General features: G+C 35.2%; 1 protein-coding gene across 2 annotated transcripts; it reads right to left on the reverse strand.

Annotated features, from left to right (window-relative positions):
• Window positions 1–386: 386 nt before the first annotated feature.
• Window positions 387–21039, reverse strand: slc38a5b (solute carrier family 38 member 5b). Of its 2 annotated transcripts, none has more exons than XM_048209541.1 (16): window positions 20654–21039; window positions 11188–11326; window positions 10577–10646; window positions 9524–9639; window positions 9196–9269; window positions 8075–8167; window positions 7463–7544; window positions 7152–7234; window positions 5290–5348; window positions 5041–5157; window positions 4716–4795; window positions 4240–4340; window positions 3756–3880; window positions 2659–2803; window positions 2437–2534; window positions 387–2288 (listed from the first exon to the last, which is right to left on the reverse strand). In XM_048209541.1, exons 2-16 carry the CDS (start codon window positions 11244–11246, stop codon window positions 2184–2186), a joined length of 1407 nt encoding a protein of 468 aa, XP_048065498.1. In that variant the 5' UTR covers window positions 11247–11326; window positions 20654–21039; the 3' UTR covers window positions 387–2183. The 2 variants fall into 2 exon arrangements, with proteins under 2 accessions (XP_048065498.1, XP_048065500.1); XM_048209543.1 differs by lacking the exon at window positions 20654–21039 and adding an exon at window positions 16155–16308.
• Window positions 21040–21694: the final 655 nt, after the last annotated feature.

Genomic DNA, 21694 nt, shown 5'->3' on the forward strand with positions numbered 1-21694 from the left:
TGTTTGAGCTGTTGTAACTGAAAGTAACTTGTACTGACAGATCTGAAAATATGTCAGTGCCATTGTTTTGTCTCAAGATGCACACCAGCAATGTTTTTTTTCTAGTGAACGTTTATAAAAGCTACTTAAATATCCTAATTGAACTAAGGCCTAATTCTGGCTTAGGCTAAGCCCTGTCTGTAAAACCAGGCCATATAGAATTATATTCAACTTTACAATAATTTAAGATTATTTAAAACATTTTAACATGTTAAAGAGAAAATAGGAAATTTAAATAAAGGAATGACCAGTAAGAAGTGAATACTGATAAGAGTGATTTCTTATGTAATAAGGGATCCAATGTACTCAAACAAAAAAATACACAAAAAATAAATACATGCATTGCATTTTTTAATACTGACCACACAATTTTTATTGAAAATGGCATGGTAAAGTCAAAGGCCAGTTCAGTAAACCAACAAACAAATTTAAAAGCAGCAGAAAAAGGCACTTATTCAACTGCCAACTCTCTTTGGTGTTTGTGTTTCACATTGGAACTGCCAATCTTTAACCTCATACAATTTTTGCACCTGTTTTCTAATTAACTAACAAACACAGTCATTGAAAGGAGGTATTAATTTCTCCTAAAACATAATAAATAGGCATTGCAGAACAGTTGGGAACTTGGAGAGGAGGGGGGTTGCCATCCTTTTAATGGTCTTAGCAATGGTCTGGAGTGCACACTGTGAGTAGGTCTGCATTGAAATCACTTTCAAGCTTCACATTGTCTCACAGTCTACAGGGATCAGGATGAAAATTGTTCTTTTTTTCTTCTTTGTTCTTTTTGTTGTTTGGTTTTTAGTAATTATTGGTGTTTTGAGTAAAATCTTTTAAAAATAGTAGTTCTAAAACTTTAATTTCCAGAATACAGGATTTTAAATCCCAGATTTTCCATGTTTTTTTTTTCAGTGTGGACTTTTGGGTCCCACTACACAACTTTTAAAAAATGTGATAAATTATAAATCTTTTCTCCAATTTGTGAGATTAGGGTTTATTGATCTGTTGTTGTTTTTTTCCCCAGTCCTATACAATTACTTTTCTAGGGACATTTTACTTTTACATCAATTGCTCTGAATGAAAACTGAATGAAAGATAATTATAGATGGGCTGGACAATGTATGATACCATATACTGTTGATAGATTGTGACTGATCGATGGGAACATGGCATGATTCAATGAATTCACAGGTTAGGTTTTGTTTGCATTAGATGCATCACAGTGATGTAAGCAATGTAAGCACCTTAATTGTAGTTATCCATCTGTTCCTGTTCCTGTTCCAACAGATGGCATTCCACCCCACTGCACGATGAAATATTGCAACTGTACGTACCTTACATTTGTTTGACAAAATAAAAGATATCCAGCAGGAAAAAAAAAAAAAAAACTGAATTAATATAAAGCTGATTGTCTTTTTTAATTGTAGTACAGTTTTATCACACAATATTTCATGACTATTTTTTATTCCAAACTGAAATATATATGTTTTTCTGATCAATTTCATAACTTGAATTTCAACCATTTGAAAAAAAAAGAAAAAAAAAAAAAAAAAAACACTGACAGATTCTGTTCAGGTCTGCAGCCATTCTGAGATGATGTTGAATTTTCTTATTATAAGCAACATTTTTGGATGAAAAAACTGAAAAAGGGAAACATGTTTCAATTTCCCTAGTATTGCACTCTGGGTCTATGGCTTGGATTTGATGGGGACAACAGAACAGATGATAGGTGATGAACATGATTGTTTCCTAGTCTCCATCAGACAATAAAACAAACCTCTCCAGTCATTTATTTTGGCTTCTGCTGTATCTTTTTGCATTATTTTAAAGCTATTTAGCGGGCTTCCATCTCCAACACAAACATCATTTATTGTTACGAAGCCTGTTTCTAGAAACAGCCTCAAAATTGCATGACATTTCTGTTTCCCCCAGAACTCCTCCACTATGAAACATCATAGGATTTATCCATTTTAATTTCAAAGATGACAGGACATTAGTCCTTTCCTTACTCAGTGGGATAACAGATCTGAGGTGAGTTGGGTCCAGCCTAAGTGATGTTTTGGTTTCTCTCACATTCAGGAGAGAGAAGGGGTGGTGGTGTTCCTCTAAGAAGGCTTTTTGGACCCTTACAGTTTTGTGGTTGAAGATCAGTGACCTCCTCCACTTCGATTCTCTCCGTAGACCCAATCCAGTGCGATGAACGTCAAGCTCATGGTCATAAAAATGAAGCCTAGCGCAGTGAAGCAGGCAGCCTGAAACACAAGAGCAGGAGGAGATACTTTTGATGACTAAGAACATCTGACTTTTATTCAACCGTAATGTGTACATTAAATCAAATTCTCTTGTGACTTATTTGTACACCACATTGATTCAAAATAGAGAATAGAGTTTGGGACTTGCCTGAATTTTTGGTCTTGAGTTCATTGGCTCGGTGGAAACGATTCGGATGTAAAATAGACCTGGGAGGATGAAGATCAAGCTTGGAGCAGAGGTTGCACCTATGAAATGAACAAAAAATAAATGAAACTTCTACAAGAAATGTAAGCTACAATAATGTTCTTTTGCTGCATTGCACTGGTATTTTTCTTAAGGCGCACATCTACTATTTTTTTATATACTCACCGATGATGCCGAAAATGTCACGAATGTTGGGCACAAAAATGACGAGCAGATTGACAACAAAAAGGAGGCACAATGCAATAGAGATGTGACGCACCCAATGGAAGGGCTTATCAGGGAACAGAAGTTGAAGGAGGGCTCTGCGAATCTAAAAATGAATACGACAAAGAAATCAAAGTAATTATCTGCCCTGCATAAAAAAATCTCAACAAAGGGATACTCCGCCCAAAAATGAACATTTTCTCATTTACTCACCCTCATGCCATCCCAGATGTATATGACTTTCTTTCTTCTACTGAACGGAAACAAAGATTTTTAGAAAATTAATCAATCTCTGAGAGTCCATATAATGCAAGTGTATGGGACCCCCAAAGTTGACGCTTCAAAAACCACACAAAGTGAACATGACGGTAATCCATAAGACCCCAGTTGATGAATCAATGTCTTTTGAAGGGAAACCACAGTTGTGTGTATGGAAAATACTAACACTTTAACCTTTTTAAACTATAAACCAACACTTCTTAGCCAACAGTCAACTCTCACGTGACTTTCTCCCTTTCATTCTTAATTACACCCCACCAAACCCAATGCAAACTTTAGGGGGTCTGTTAAAACTCAATGGGCTCAGGGGAAGCAAGAGAGGCGTGGACTCCCGCTGTAACTTTACCTGCTGGAGTCGCTGTTGGACAGTGTTACTTTAGAAAAACTAGGGATTTATACACTCTTTAATGCCACATTTTGTAATATTTGCGCTGTTTAATTTTTGAAATATAGATTATTTTCTCATCCAATTTTTTTTGTGGAGGCACTACCTCCCTTGCCTCCTCTGAGGAAATGCCTACCATACATTTGCATTACATGAACTCAGAGAGATGTATTATTTTTCTAAAACTCTTTGTTTCTGTTCATCTGAAGAAAGAAAGTCATATGCATCTGAGACAGCATAAGGGTGAGTAAATGATGAGTATTTTCATTTTTGGGTGGAGTATCCCTTTAACATTTGACAGTATGTTACAGGATAGTTTTATCTTAGAAATATAAAAGCAGGAAAGCTATTCAGATATCACCATATAACCACTGTCAATAAAGGGTCTCATTACCGGGAAGAGCACAACGGGAACAGTCAGAGTCACAGCCACCAGCACGGCCAGACGCACACACAGGATGAGCGTGTCCAGAGGATCCACCTTGCTGTAGGTGTGTAGAAGTTCTGCCTCTGTGTTTACTGAGAGAGATTAATATATATTGAGGTTAACTATTATTTCCAGATGTTTAAATTAAACACACACACACACAAACAGATATAAGTTCTATTCTACAAGCTAAAAAACACATTGATTATTTTGAAACAAGTATTGAAAAAAATATGACAGTCTAGCCTGTAAACAGATAGCATCAGTGATGCCTCGCCTCTAAAGTCATGTTGTTACAACACACAAATTTGATGATTACATTTCCTTTTCTTTTAATAAAGGAAATGAATGTCTTTGTGGTAGTATTGTATGAATAGCAACTGAAAGTAAATTTTATGGCTGACATGCAGCATTGTACATAATTTTTTATTTTAAAATCCAAAGTGCTTACAATAAAAGGTGAGGTAGCCAAAGATGGCAGTGAGCAGATACATGACAAACATCCCCAGGATGGACACGTTGGCAATGGCCTGCATGCGTCTCTTTGTGGGACTAAAGGTGTCAAAACAACAATAAAGGAGATTTACTTTTGACTTATGTTTCCCTTCTTGCAACAAAGAAATACAGACATATTATAATTCATATGTACTGTATGTATGTATGTGTATATTTATAAGAACAGCATTTATTTGAAATAGAAATCTTTTGTAACGTTATAAATATCTTTACTGTCACTTTTGATCAATTTAATGCATCCCTGCTGAATAAAAGTACTTTCTTAAAAAAAAAAAAATGTTAGTGTATATTACAACTGATATACAAGTGTCTATTAAAATAAATAAAAACTGTTTTGTTTTCAATAGTCACCACCATAATTATTAGTGGTCATGAATATTTTCACAGAGAGTGTGTGCGTTCTTAACATACTTGCGCAGCTCGGTGTAGATCGGCAGCACCTCAGGGTGGCATACAAAAGCGAAAGCCAAGATGGGAACTGTGTAGGCTGTCTGCAAGACAAACAGAGTAAATGAAATTACACAAAGTGTGGCAGTACCACACTTATGTCATCATACTGAAAGCAGTAGTTGCTTGGTAACAGTATTTCTATCTATGTACTGAGCATTTCCTGTCTGTTAAGAGCTATAATGACAATAGTTTGTCCACCTGGGCTGCAGGTCATAAAGGGTTAAAAATGATACTCGGAAACAAACTTCCTGAATAGATTATTGCAATGATGAAGACAATTTCTAACCTGCTGATTAATGGTGAAGTATTTAGCTTCACATTCACCATCAATAGATATGTTCTCAGCAGTGTGGTTGGTGAAACCATCAAAAGGACAAGGGATATTGAACTTCTTATAGATGACCTAGGAAACACAAACATAAACATAAAAAAAAAATGGAAAAGACAGAGTTAAACCAGAGAGGTTTAGAGTGTTCTTTTGATCTTTTCTCAAAAGACCACACAAAGACCGCAGCATTAAGTCATCAACACTTACTGAGATCAGGAAGAAAACCATACATGTCAGAGAGAAGCCACTGGTATAGCCCAGGTACCCTGCAACAAACAACAGACATTATTCAAAAAAATGTAAACCATATTATCGCCCAGCTCTAATCTGCTAAATGCGACTATAAGACTTAAAGGGATAGTTCACCCAAAAATGAAAATTTTATGTTTATCTGCTTACCCCCAGCGCATCCAAGATGTAGGTGACTTTGTTTCTTCAGTAGAACACAAATTATGATTTTTAACTGCAACCGTTGCCGTCTGTCAGTCAAATAATGCGAGGGAATGGGAACTCTACCAATAAGAGTCGAAAAAACATGCACAGACAAATCCAAATTAAACCCTGCAGCTCATGATGACACATTGATGTCCTAAGACACGAAACGATCTGTTTGTGCGAGAATCCGAACAGTATTTATATAATTTTTTACCTCTAAAACACCACAATGTCCAACTGCGTTCAGGACTCGGTTAGTGAGGTCTGATCGCGCTCTGACAACGGCAGTGATGTCTTGCGCTTATACTTTAATGAGTGCCAGACATTACTGCCGTTGTCGAAGCACGATCAGACCTCACATATAAATACTGATATAAATACTGTTCGGTTTCTCGCACAAACAGATTGTTTCGTGTCTTAGGACATCAATGTGTCGTCATGAGCCGCAGGGTTTAATTTGGATTTGTCTGTGCATGTTTCATTCACTCGCATTATTTGACTGACAGACGGCAACGGTTGCAGTTAAAAATGATCATTTGTGTTCTACTGAAGAAACAAAGTCACCTACATCTTGGATGAGCTGGGGGTAAGCAGATAAACATCAAATTTTCATTTTGGGGTGAACTATCCCTTTAAAGATATTAAGATGGGCTGCACGATTTATCACACAATACGAAAAATAACATTGAAATCGCGCTTAAATGTGATTATGAAATCGCAAAGGCTGCGATTATTTTTTATGTGCAGCCTGTCAATGAAGTATGGCTCCAAATGCTAATCTATCTGAAAGCACTGCGAGTTTGAGTCGCTTATAATGTACATTTGAAAAAGTAACACGCGTCAAACATCTTTCCAGACATTAGAAGCATTTATTAACATCTTGTCCAACAAAAGACAACATTTAATAACATGTTTTTACTCCAAACTCAATTCATAACGACAGTTAAGCATCCTTCTGTGAGATGTTGTGGCTTCTTACACAGAATAATGCAGTCCTGTGTTTATTAGTCATGTTTAATCAATCAAAGCTTTTCAATCTTATGTTTATTCAGCTACAGTGTTAGTATGATGACCATAGGGATTTACTGGAATGATGTGTGTTATCTACTTCTATGGCAGGGCATATTTGGAGTTCCCTCTGGCTTTCAGATGGAGAAGCACTTACTACCGATCACAGAGCCGTACAGCTCTGGCAAGCTGTACATAAAATAATCGCAGCCTTTGCCAAATCGTGTGCGGTTTAATCACGATAAATCGCTCATCCCTAGCAATGCATATTGTAAAAAGTGCTATACAAATAAAATTGACTTGACTTGATTCCAGCACCAGTTCACAGTGCTTTGTTTCAATTTGTTTTGGGTTACTAATCAGTGCTCTCAACAAAAATTAGGATCTGTAGATTTTAAAACATATTATACCTAAACTAGACACAAAATGTTCTTTAGAACATCATAACATCATTCTAGATTCCACTGCAGGACTCTACAGAAAAAGCCAATGACCCTTTCAAATGTGTGTGTTAGTAAAGCAGTGTTTTACATGTCAGAGGAGGACAGTATTAAAAAAACTGGTCATGGGACAAGCAAATAGGAAGGATGGTGGATACACAACCAGTACAAAGCAGAATGGCTTACCAAGCTGTCTCATCAGGGCAAGTGGCAAGATGATACAAATGGACACAATGACAATTAGATAGTTGCCATTCAGGAACCACTCACTTAAAGCAAAAAAATAAAGAGAGAGAGAGAATACAGAAGATGAAAAGCCAGCCTACTCACCTACTGGAAGGAATGTAGCAAATGTTTATGGAGGATTTGGAACGCTCTGAGGTTGGAATGCACCAGTAGTTACCTTGGATGACCCAAACATTTGATCTAATTCTTGGCTAGATTAAATTAGACTCATTAGGAAAACACGGGGAGAAGCATATGATTGTGTTTCTCACCCACTGCTATGATGAAGGCCAAGGAAAGCCTGAATAACCAGAGGTAATTCATACTTCACAATGAAGAGGTAGCTAGACATAGCTGAAAGAAAGAGAGACGGATACATCAGACAAAGTTTGGTCGTACTGACACCCATCTAAATAGCAGATGCACATTTTTTATTATAGTTTACACATAGCCATATTTAATATGAGTTTTGCACTGCAACATTTTAGACTGTAAAAGATGTGTCAGAAATAAATAAACAAGGATCTATGTTGCCAAGTTTAGAGAGCCAAAATATATTACAATACTGCTGGCAGGACAAAACATTTGTTACTAGTCTTAGAGGGAATGTTATGTAACATAGTGCCACTAACATTCTCTGCACAATATCTATTCTGCTCCTAAATCACATCACTGTATTTTTAAAGGCTTTATAAATATACATTTTCATGGTATTTATTCAATCCTACTAACATAACAAATTATAGAGAGATACTGTTTCAATCTAATGGATAATAATAAATTATAATCAGTATAACTGGACCTGTTTAGAGTGTTCAAGGAAAGAGTCAGAGAAAAAAACTATTTAGAAATGAGATCAGAACCAAACCAAAGCTTCAACGTACCACCAATGTTGTGTAATGTTATGACGAGAGCTGCCAGTATTTTTCCCGGGTGTCCAAATGCTCGTTTACCTAGTTGTTCATAAGCGCGAATACCTGTACGGACAATATTACTGGTTAGTGATTAATGATTTAGCCTCAAATCTCATATGTAGTGGGGTCCAAAAGTCTGACACCACTTTAAAAATATCACAGTCTAATTACAACCAGGAAATAAATCTAATTACAACCAGGAAATAATCAAAAAGCTTTAGACTGAAAGTTTTCATTTACTCAACTATTCATCATTGTCATAAAATCAAAAGGGTGACGCAAAAAAAACTGAGACATTCTGAAATTTAAATTGAATTAAATACTGTATTCAATGAGAAAACAATGCAAAATAGACATATTGGTCCCAGAGCAATTGTAAAAATCTATTTTTATAATAGAAGCATTTTAAATCATGTTAAAGGGATAGTTCACCCAAAAATGAAAATTTGATGTTTATCTGCTTACTCCCAGCGCATCCAAGATGTAGGTGACTTTGTTTCCTCAGTAGAACACAAATGATGATTTTTAACTCCAACCGTTGCCGTCTGTCAGTCAAATAATGCTAGTGGATGGGAACTTCTACTATAAGAGTAAATAAAACTTGCATAGACAAGTCCAAATTAAACCCTGCGGCTCGTGACGACACATTGATGTCCTAAGACACGAAACGATCGGTTTGTGCGATAAACCGAACAGTATTTATATCATTTTTTACCTCTAATACACCACTATGTCCAACTGCATTCATCACTCGATTCGTTTGGTCTGATCGCGCTCTGACAGCGGCAGTGATGTCTCGCTCTCATATTCGTGTCTTAGGACATCAATGTGTCGTCACGAGCCGCAGGGTTTAATTTGGACTTGTCTATGCAAGTTTTATTTACTCTTATAGTAGAAGTTCCCATCCACTAGCATTATTTGACTGACAGACAGCAACGGTTGGAGTTAAAAATCATCATTTGTGTTCTACTGAGGAAACAAAGTCACCTACATCTTGGATGCGCTGAGGGTAAGCAGATAAACATCAAATTTTCATTTTTGGGTGAACTATCCCTTTAACATGAACACAAAATCTCCTGAATTGGTCGTACCCACAACCCCTGCGCTCCTCAGCAATAGATGAACAGAGTATGATGACAAGACAGCAATGCAGGTCAACAAAACCCTGTTAAAACCAAGCAGAAAACACAAAACATAAACAAGTAAATGAACAAAATGTCTGGACATGAGACGAGAATGTGAATGAAGATTTGTCTCTACATAGTAAGCAATCAAAGAATTATATGTTCTTACATCATTAGTTTTTGATCATTCAAATGGTTAGAAATGTCATACATTTTCAAGAAAAACTCTGCAGACCTCCAGGACATTACTTAGTTGTGAAACTGAGGGATTTGAGGTGCATTCTGGAATACTCACAGAAAGAGGATGATACCAGTGTTGGACATGGCGTAGGACAGTCCCAGAATCCCACTACCCATGATAGCATTGCTAAGGTTGAAGACAGACATTCCAAATGACGTCTTTCCTTCAAACTAGCAGGAAAAAGAGACAATAAGCCAGAAAAACAACAACCACAGATATTCTGGAAATAACTTATGACTGCATGCTTTATTAAAGGTCCCGTTTTTCGTGGATTTTTGAAGCTTTGATTATCTTTTATTTTTATATATTTTCAGTTTTCACTTTAGTGTTTGTTTTAGTAGTTTTTTTTATATTTTTAGTTTCAGTTTTATTAATTTTAGTACTTAAAGGTCGGTTTTTCGTGGTTTTTTGAAGCTTTGATTGTGTTTATAGTGTGCAATATAACATGTGTTCATGTTTCGCGTGTAAAAAAAACACAGTATTTTTCACATAATTTACTTATCTGTATACCGCTGTTTCCACTGTCATAAAAACGGGCTGATGACTTCCTTGTTCTATGAAGTCCCTCCTTCAGAAATACGTAACGAGTTCTGATTGTGCCAGCGGTTCCTGTGTTGTGATTCGACAGCAGTTTAGCGCATCTTGCCCGGAAAGGTCACGCCTCTTACCATAACGTGGAGATGCACGCGCTCAGTGTTATTGTAAACATGTCTTTAATTTTACCCTATCAATTTGAGCCGGAATCAGACCAGGTGATTGGACTGCGGGATGAAAATAACAGCGTTTCGACGACATGGCGACAAACACACTCTACAAACGCAACTCTTGTGTATTCCTGTGGGCGGAGGTTAGTCAAAAAACTGTTTTAGTGACGTCATTAAAGAAGGAAGTAGAGGGATGTAGTCCAAACTGGCCGTTCGATGTAGGCGACTTCTGTTAAATAAAATATCTCGCTTGGCATTGAACTTTGAGCTTTAAAATTTTACAGATTTTATTTATACTCTAACAACAACATTACACACTAACTAAAGTTTGAAACATGGGATCACGAAGAACGGGACCTTTAATATGAGCTGGATGGGATGGCACTTTGATTTCTGCACTCACATCTGTAAACTGAGGGGGTTTTCCTCCATCACTCTTGTGTGGCAAAAACTCCTCTCGTTCAGGTGACTCTCTAAAACAAATAGACAAATGTAACCCTTTTACCTTACAAGATGGCCACTAAAATTATACAAACTGATGTGCCTGATATTTAGGCCCAGTTTCTTTTGCCGTTTAAAATACATCACGAATGATTTAATTTGATATTTAGTACACAGCTGATTTGTTCAACCTGTATGGAATGCATTAATGTGACCATAAATCCAAGGTTATTTCTGTGTGCTAATGAGGTGAAGGCTATGCTGTGGTATGCTGCTAAATTTCTCACTCCCTGGAAAAAATATTTCAGTGATGTTGCAATGCTCACATTTTCCATTTAGGTTCATTTTAAGTTCACCCAAATATTCACTTAAAATAAATGTAAAATAAATAAATGACTGTGGTGTTGTTCTGAAGATGCAGATGGTGAAGCAACTGACTAGTGTGTTTGCTTCGCTTTTAGCATGCATCTGTGAGGCAACAGAAAATAGATGCGCAGTGACCGATTTAGCGACACAGGAAGCGTATAATTGTTTTTTCTTAAAGCAAAATCACTACTAATAAATGACACATACCCTTCCTCAAGATGTTGAAAGTCTTGGCGGTGACCGTTTGTTAGTTTCTGAAGTTCCATGATGTATATTTTCTTTCTTTTTCTCTTTTGAGCAGCGAAGGTTGTGAAGTGAGGAGTGAAGGGTTTTCTTTAAAGTAGATCTGCAAGGAAAAAAAAAGACAAATCAACATAAAAAAGAAGTTTGACTAAAATACTACAAAAGAATACCTTATATTGTGAGGCATCTAAAGCAGCATATATTCAGTATATATCACTGTGCTTTTACACCGTTTAACTGCTTAGAGTTAGCATAAATCCATTTACAAAGGAATTACAATTGCAGAAATAATGTTATAACTTTCATATTTCAAATATGAAATGATCAATATTGAAGCCAGAAATTATGAATATGAAATTAGAAATAAAATATAATGACAATATCTTTCATTTTTGAAAGCAAGGCTTCTTAAGCTCACCAAGACTGTATTTTTTAAAAAAATTTTTATTGAAAATATTGTGAAATATTATCACAATTTAATATAGCTATTTTATATTTGAATATATTTTAAAATGTAATTTATTCCTGTGATGGCAGTGCTGAATTTTCAGCAGCCATTATTCCAGTATATACACTACCGTTCAAAAGTTTGGGGTCAGTAAGATTTTTTAATGTTTTAAAAGTATCTTCTGCTCACCAAGCCTGCATTTATTTGATTAAAAATACAAACAAAAACAGTAATATTGTGAAATATTATTCCAATTTAAAACAGCTGTTTTCTATGTCAATATACAGTAAAGTGTAATTTATTCCTGTGATGGCAAAGCTGAATTTTCAGCATCATTACTCCAGTCTTCAGTGTCACATGATCCTTCAGAAATCAATCTAATATGATGATTTGATGCTCAAGAAACATTCATTATTATTATTATCAATGTTGAAAACAGTTGTGTACAAATTTTTTTCAAAATTCTTCGATGAATAGAAAGTTCAAAAGAACAGCATTTATTTAAAATAGAATATTTTCTAACATTATAATTGTCTTTACTGTAACTTTTGATCAGTTTAACTCATACTTGATGAATAAAAGTATTGATTAATTTTATTTCTATCCCCCAAAAATAAAATTAAAATTCTTACTGACCCCAAACTTTTGAACGGTAGTGTTTAATGTTACAAAAGATTTAGATTTCAGACAAATGCTGTTCTTTTGAACTTTCTATTCATAGCATCATGAAATAAAAATGTAAATAACTGGTTTCACTGTTTGCATCAAATTATCATATTAGATTGATTTCTGAAGGATCATGTGACACTGAAGACTGGAGTTATGATGCTGAAAATTCAGCTTTGATCACAGGAATAAATTACACTTTACTGTATATTGACATAGAAAACAGCTGTTTTAAATTGGAATAATATTTCACAATATTACTGTTTTTGTTTGTATTTTTAATCAAATAAATGCAGGCTTGGTGAGCAGAAGATACTTCTTTTAAAACATTAAAAAATCTTACTGACCCCAAACTTTTGAACGGTATAGTGTACTCTGTTCTGTTCTGTTCTGATAACAACAAAGAATGTTGCATCATTTACACAGAACCAAAACATACAATCAAAACATTGGTCATACACATATTGCACAATATTTGTACTATACTATACATAAACGTTGAAGCAATCCCAGAGCTACTTTAGAGCAACCACCTGAAGACCCTTAAATGCCCTCTTTTACCCTTATTTCATATCCTTTCTGTTTAGACTCTTAATCCATAATTATCCTGAAAGTTATCCGATGAGAAACCGTGAGAGCTGTCAAGATGTAGCCAAGTATCCAGGAAACATGAGGTCCATGTGTCCATTTCTCACCACCTCTATTGTGATTGGCTCTAGGGGGACTCATGTTTCAAGAAGAAGAAAAAAAAAAAAAAAAAACCCAAGAGAACACAAGAATCCACGAAATCTATAATTCTGGGTTTATTTTGGATTCTTGCTTTTATAAAGAAACAGCTTACAGGAGAGCAAATTTTTTAAGAACCTATGTTCAAACACCACACTTCTACGCAAATTTTGTTTGGTACAACATGCCGTTCTCTATGTGTGTAAATTCATTGATGAATGAAGAGCTCTGGAATTAATGTTTGACTTAAAAACCCTGTGTGCTCTTTTTAGTCATTACGTAACTCTACAGCCATTGTGACAGAAACCGTGGAAGATTTAGTAGTATACTTGTTGTTTTTGTGTTACTATGACACTCATCCCCAAAGGGGACACACATCCAATCTTTACTGACTGACAAGAGTGGACAAAACTGCCTCTGGAGAGACGCTACCTTTGGCATTCTGTCTTTTAGCAACTGTTTGGGGATCAGTGTTATTTTACTATCATCGATTTTTTTCCTTTTTCATTTTAGAGGTTTTTTTTATTAATTTTATTTCAGTTTTAGTTATTTTAGTACATCAAGTTAAACTAATGAAAATGAGAAATGTTGTTTTTTTCCTATGGTTTTAGTTTTAGTTAACTATAATAACCCGAACGGACGTATGGAGGTGTGTAGTGGTTCTAGTGTGCACAGTACTGATTGAAAAGTACATCTGCACTTCATTATTATGACTGACATCAGTAAGGCCATCACTAGTATGTTATACATTAACTCAGTAGCGGCTTGCAAACTACTAATGGTTCAGATGTTGAAATCAGTGGGATCTATTCCATATGGCAGGAATAATGGTCGCATACTCACAAACATAACAGCATGTGACTCAAACAGCTCTACTAAGAATGTTTCTTGCCGCATGTGTGCGAATTATCTCACAGTGTCTCAAACACGTAAGAAAGTGTAAATGGAAAAAATCTCTCTGCAATGCCAAGGTGGATCTGTCAGAAAAATGTAAACAAATATGAGATCAGTGTGTTTATAAGACACTGTGAAATGCTGTGGGTAGAAGCAACAAGGCGAATTGCTGTTGGATATGAAATTCACAGTCACATTCAGCCCACAAGTTTGAATACGTGGCTCAAGCTTCGGAGGTTTGGATGTTTTCCAGCAGCCCCTGCCAGCTGTAGTTCCCAAACTGCTTTCCAAACCTTGTACCAAAAAACTTGATAAGATTTGTTGTAATAATTACATACAGCCAGCACATGGTGATTCACACCTTGGTCTTTCCTCACACACAGCAAAGAAATCTCGCAACAGAAGTACGATTATAAAATGAAAGGTGCTGAAGTTTAAAAATATAATATGCTACTATGTGAAACTCTGGAGTAACTGAGATTTTAGGGAACGTTATGAAATTAGAATGTTATTAATATGACTACATCGTTCAAGGTGTCTGGGACAAAATTAAATACTAATAAATTAATACTCTGAAAATTGTTTCACCAAGCCAATTAGCATACACAGCTGAGAGAATATAAAAGTGACACAAGCCTTCTGAAAGTCTGTGAATCTTGTTAGCCTCATCTGACTAATGAATTGTCACTATATAGTTTCCAAGATTTAGCATTCAGTTGGCAGCCTGAAATGTTGACCTTTTGTACTGTGGTCTGGCAAAATTCCACACTGTATGGTAAAAGTCATTAAAGTGTCTGACCAATCAGGATGAATAGTAATTCTGTTAAAAGTATCTGAAGGCTGGCGTGGAGAATTGCTCAATCTGTAATAACGATGTATGCCTGCAGGCACACAATTAAACAATAATAAAGCATTGTGGAAGCATGTTTCTCATAATCTCATAATCATTATTTCTTGCTTAAACTCACTGCTAAAAGATTTACAGATATTTTTTTGTATACTAGTCGTTTATTAAATAAAGAGTAAATTGCACAGTACTGAATAACAGAAGTATAAAAGCCTGAGCACTTGTATTTAACAGCATTAACAATCTATCTGTAATCCAAATCCTGATAATTTTATATAATGATAAATTATGTACAACGTAGATGTATACAATTAAAGTACATCATAAACAATCAGTGTTGTTATTGTTATTAAACCTTTTAAAAAACTCTTTTTTTTTAATTGAAATAAAGCTGAAATAGAATATTAGATGTAAAACTTCGGAAATTACTTATTGTTGCATTATGTATTAATATAAAAAAATAAATTAAAGGTAAATAGAAATTATATATATATGACTAATATAAACTAATATAAATGTAAAAAGCACACAGTATAATTACTAAATCTTAAATTAAAATTAAAATGAAAACTGAAAATATAAAAATATAAGCATTAATAAATATAGTCTATAAATAATACTAAAACAAAACAAAACAAAACATGCAGTATTCAAAATACAGCATTGGTGACAGCTTGATCTTCTGAGATTCTATATAAAACAACACTTTAATGTTCAATTAGTTAACATTGCATCATACATTATGAACTAAAAATGGACAACACTTTTTACAGCATTTATTAATCTAGGTAATGTTATGTATTATAGCCTATGTAAACTATTAACATATTAGAACCTGCTTAATAGAACCATACTGTAAAGTGCACAAACCAGTTTAACCAAAGAGAATTACATGAGCTTTAAAAGCAATATATTATGTACATTGCTGGTGGCATGAGTCATTGAGTCATATGTAAACTATAGGTTGAAACCAACTGGACAACATTCCAGAGGGGAAGAGTTCGTTAACTTGTTCTTTACTCTTAAAACAGTGCACAACTGATCACTTCTCAAAGGCTGAAACAATCAGACATGGAACGGATTCTAACTTGCATAGTTCTAGAGAGAAAAGTCTTAATAAATGAACACCAAAAACCTTTTCATGGAAAAATCCCCTATAAATTATATCTGTCAGCTGCAAAACATCACACAATGTATTTGCCAAGAATTTCACCCTGAAGACAGCTTGCCTACAGACAAGAGGAGAAAAAGAATCTCTCTGCGACAAGACCACCTCGTACGTACCAAGCACCACTCCCAATACCTGCCTGATCAAGTGTAAAATACTAGTGTGACCAGATTGGCTGTTACCTGAGGCAGCTTTCCTCAATGCAGCACTAGACGACTGTTTATAATCCTTCTGTGGGTCTGATTTTTAAATGCTAAATGTTGGCCCGGATAACCTTTCCGCTTAAATGTCAGGGAGTCACTGAGCTATTTGTTTAAACTTCTTAGCACTCAGTTAAAACATGCAGGGTGGGTAGTAGGGACATTGAGGGGCCGGGAGAAAGAGAAAGAAAAAGAAAGAGGTGGGGGAGGGTGGCAAAGAGAGTGAGGTGCACTGTGACATCGAAAAACTATTGACCCTTTACCCCTACGAATAGTAAACTAAAACACACTGGTTCTCAACTTTCAGACTGCAGAGGAAAACAAAAAACAGCATTTAACCATATAATCATGCTCAAATAATTTAGTCAAATAGGATTATCATCTTGATTCATCCAATTAGCAGTTTTTTGGTGAAAATTCAACTGTCACTTAGTAGAAGCTTATCAAATTAGGCAGATGGTTGGTGTACATGACAGGTTGTGTGACATATATCCTCATCCTCAGAAACCATGGTAAAAGAACTATAAGGTAAAAGAAAATACTATGCATACTGCATTAAAGGCACAATATGTAAGATTTTTGGATAAAAATTCCAAAAAACACCAGAACTGTTATTTTAACCAGTGTAACGGGCCGTGTCATTAAGTCACCTGTCAATGACATCATATCCACGTTACCCTCGATTTTACTTCCATAGAAACCATGGAAAGACTAAAGACACTTTAATATATTGTGTTTTATTAAACAGGTGAGCAACTGTTTTATACATTTATCGTCAGAAAACGAATCGTTGTTATATAGCTCAATGTGGTTAGCCTGATTGTTTCAGTATCTTGTTTTCTTGATTTACCTCGAGTAACGTTACTTTAATCATAACATTAATCGTATAATATGCATAAACAAGACAAAAGGGGCGGCAGTGACCCACTGCAGCATGATAAAAACATGCTTCATTCACAGCAACATTAATAAAACTTTAATACATTAGCTCATCCAGGAGCATGATTTATGCGTCGGATTGCTTTCCATCGGCTGTGGAGGTGAAGACAACAACTCCCATGATTCCACGCTCATTCACGGCATCACGACGTGTTATTGTTTTAAATAAGCGACCTCTAGCGGCGAAACTTTACATACTGTGCCTTTAAATGTCATTGTGAAGTGAAATGTTAAAGGTTATCGAAATGAAAGGTTATCGAAACATCAACATTTAATTTACAAACTATAATTGTAATAATTTTGAATATTGTTTGCCAGTTTACGATACAATGAAAAATTTCTATTTCAAATAAATGCTGTTCTTTTGAATTAAGCAGCACAACTGTTTTCAACATTGATAATAATAAGAAATGTTTCTTGAGCACCAAATCACCATATTAGAATGATTTCTGAAAGATCATGTGACACAAGGATCAGCTTTGCCATCACATATATTGCATTTTAAAATGTAATCAAACAGCTATTTTAAATGTGAAATAAAAAAAAAAAAAAAAAAAAAAATAACAATATTACTGTTTTTATTGTATTTTTGATCAAATAAATGTAGCCTTGGTCAGCGTGTAAGAACATTAAAAAAACATTAAAAAAATCTTTCTGACCCCAAACTTTTAAACGGTAGTGCACTACACTTAACTAAAACTGTGACCAAATACCTTTAAATTGCATTTATAATGTTTCAACAATAGTTTGTGGACAAGATTTGGCAGGTTAGTATTTCCCAACCTCTATACTATGTTCAGCCACTTACCATCATAGCTAAATAGCCATCTCTCCACCCATTCCACTCGCATTCCTTCATCCATTTCCTGTCGTTCAACTCTCATTCTGTATAGACTCTCTCCCTATGTCAACATCTCACACTATTGCTATTTATTTTAAGGCCTTGGCTAGAGGTGTATTACAGTGCTTAAATGCTCTTTTTATGGCAGACACATAAGTGTACTTGCCCATACTTGAATTTCCAGAATATTCCCATGAGATAATATGATCCCTTCAGCTCAGAGGCCACATACATCTGTGTGCCAAAATTCAGGCTCGATTGAACTCGTAGTAAGTTTTACTAATATAATAGCACTAACATATTTTCCACATCAGTATGAATTTACTTTTAAACCCCAAAGACGCAAACAGTGGAAGTCAAAGTAAAAAACCAGGTCTGGTCATTGTTGTAGACCACACAATGCACTCGCTGATCTCTCCGCATGCTCATTTCCACTCCTGGGGCCATGTACATTCAATATGTCCAGGACATCCGTTTCAAAGAGCTACGGAAACCACTTGAGGTTTATCAATTGTGTGGGTCACAACTTCAGTGTCTACATTGTGCCCTCTAAAAAATTAATATATACACATTCCTTTTCATTTTTCACCTGATAATGATTTCCTCTACTTTTCCTTTCAGATAACAGCGGTATGCTACATTGTGGGATTATTCATACTGTGAAGTAAACCAAAGAACTTTATGTGCTTCAAAGATTACAATACAACAGGAAGTGCTTCACCTGAAGTCAACAGCTAAAATTGCTAAACAAAATGACATTAAGTCACGCTCTCAGCAGCACAAACTCCACAAAATTAAATTGTTGTTCTTTCTGCTTAAATTTCACTTAGATTTCACAAAAAAATTAAGAAAATAGCATTAAACAACATTTTAGTTAAAGTTAACATATTAAATACTTTCTCTACATGCAGAAACTATATAAAAAAGCCATTTAAAGACTGAAAAAGGGTAACCACTGGTGTGCTATCAATACATTGCTCTGTTTGAGCATCCTGACCAACCCAACATATCAACATTAGCACAACCAATGGCATGAGTTTACGATGCGACCATCTGCTTGGCTGGCCAATGGCAGATAAGGAAAGTACACAGTAAAACTTGTTTTAAAACAGTTGCTGCTTCTAAAATCACATAATTTCGGAGTATGTGCTGAAATTGCTGAGGAATACACTTCTCAATCATTGATAAATACTTTAGGTAGGCAGTTGTGCAGTATAAAAACATTACCAAGCATATCTAAAATGTCACCATTGTCCTTTGACTGCTACATACTAATAATAACAACCACAAAAATAATGCACTTGGGAGTTAACAAATATAATTTAACCATGACAAACAAGTATCAACAACAATTTTTAACGATTGCACTTGAAAAGAGTGGCTTACAGTTACAGTTCCCATGGCCTCATTTGGGATAGCAAAGTGTCCGCTGGATGCAAAATTCCCAGCAGGTGAACATCCAGGTATTGTGTAGATATACTATTTGGAAAACCTAGTCATTTGACATAACTATACTGGTTTTCCCATACTATATAGTAGGAAAGCAAAGCGTATTCTGATGAATGATGCAAATGGCATAAAAAAAATGACACATTTCTGCTCTTCCATGTAACTTTGTAGCAGAGTTTTAAAAAAAATCTTTCTTTGCAAAGTTTGCAGATATCCCAAAGGATAGTGAACAACCAAACTGACGTTACGAAGTTGAATGAGATTTGATGTCTCTTTCCCCAAATACATGACCTAGCTGCTCTTGAAATGCCTTCACTAAATCAATCATTTTAACATACTTCTAAATGCATTGGGGTGTACCATTACACGTTGCGCAACAATTTTTGGATGTTTGGATATTTTGAGGTCTTCATAACCCCAATTTAGTCTGAGAAGACTTAAATATATCCATGAATTGCAGTATATAAATCACTTTTACCTAGCAAATTATAGAAGAATTTGTGGAACATAATGAAAAACTGAGAAAACGTGAACATACTGCATGATATACTGACATCTAAACTAATGTTTTTCAATATTATTTTCTTACATTGTCATGGTAGTTCAGTTTAAAAGAAACATTCCATGCATGTAATCTATTCTAAACAAACACCTCACAAAGAAAGAGTGGCTTTGTTTTTTTTTTTGCTGATATGTTGGGTGGGTGCATAATGCTCTCAGTCAACAGAAAACATCTCAAAGACATAGTAAAAGACACAATGAACATATGAAGTGCCCTATATTTCCATTCATTTATGTCTAGTCTGTGCAAGTCCAAATCAGCTAGTGGCCTTTTATATCTGGCTCGAGTTAATTCTAGTCCTGCGATCGGATACATGATACCCGCATAACGTCATGTACAGTGTGCGTAGAAAAGATTTTCCTTTGCAACTCACATGCTATTATCTTCTGTCATATTTAGCCATATTCTTTACCACAAGGGTGACTAAGGAGAAAAACCAATAATAAAAATCTTTAACCCAAACAAATCTTTTTAATTGTTATAAAAAAGCCCCTTGAAAATCCAATTAATTGCAATCAAAGAGCAAACTGTATGATGGACTAACAGCTTATAGAACACAATGAAAGCTATAATTATGTTAACAAAACTCTCCTAAGCCATTAAGCCTTTCCTGTCAACTGCAATCTGATTTTTTAGCCCATGTGCTCAGGCAATACAACAGATACTCAGAAGAAAAAAAGACTCTCTCACCCTTTTAAATGGCAGTTGATGTTTTCTCAAAGGCAGTGCTGGTGAAGCATTCTCTGAGAGCTTTTCTTGGTTGAGGTGTTGGTTTTTATCCCAGTTGTTAAAAGGTTAAAGTAGAGCCCAAAAGAGAAAGAGAGAGAGAGAGAGGACAGTGTGCTTTCACTGAAGGGAGTAAGGCAGGAGGCAAGGGTGGGAAGCACATGGAGGAAAAAACCCTGAAAGGGAGGGAGCTTCTCAATGCAGTCTCAAGTTACATGTGATGTCACGAACAACTAAAGTCACTGTTGAACTCTGTTAATGCAGGCAACAGCATTCCATTCAGTGGCTCTTTCACACTTTCAGATCTGTTTGTCTCTTATTCAGCACATTGATGGAATGTCATCTCCACAAGAAGCTCCATATTTGGAGCTGGAAAAGACAAAACTTAAAATAAGTACCTTTTATTAAAGGTACAGTTCACCCCAAAATGAAAATTCTGTTATTATTTACTCAACCTCATGTTGTTCCAAATCTGTATGACTTTCTTTCTTCCTGGGAACACAAAAGGAAAAGTTTAGCAGAATCTCTGAGGAGAAGAAGAAGAAGAAAAACATCATAAAAGTCAATCTGACTTTTAATTACATTACAACAATATTTAAGATGTTATTCACTGAGACAGTGACTCTCAAATTGCATTTGCATATGCACATTTTCAAATATGTTGTGTGAATGCATTGCGTCAAATTTGCATGGGTTCTCATGTCACATGACTAATCACCATACATCATGTTTAAATATGCATGCAAATGAAATTTGAGGACTGTGGCCTATAGGCAAGATTTAAAGTGAATAAAATACTTACATTAAGATAGTAGGCACACAAAACTATGATTTGGCTTCAGATTTTTATTAAAGCTTTTTCATCAGGAATAATGTCAAACTTTCTTCATTATTTTGTAAATGTGTTTTTTCTGTTACTGATAAGTGTGACAAGTATTTCTTGAAGAGGTAAGGCAAATCAAATAGCAGCTTACTTTTTCCTCTTCATGTCAAAAAGATGGACCA

This window comes from Megalobrama amblycephala, linkage group LG12 (assembly GCF_018812025.1).
Source record: "Megalobrama amblycephala isolate DHTTF-2021 linkage group LG12, ASM1881202v1, whole genome shotgun sequence".
In the NCBI taxonomy this organism is placed as follows: domain Eukaryota; kingdom Metazoa; phylum Chordata; class Actinopteri; order Cypriniformes; family Xenocyprididae; genus Megalobrama; species Megalobrama amblycephala.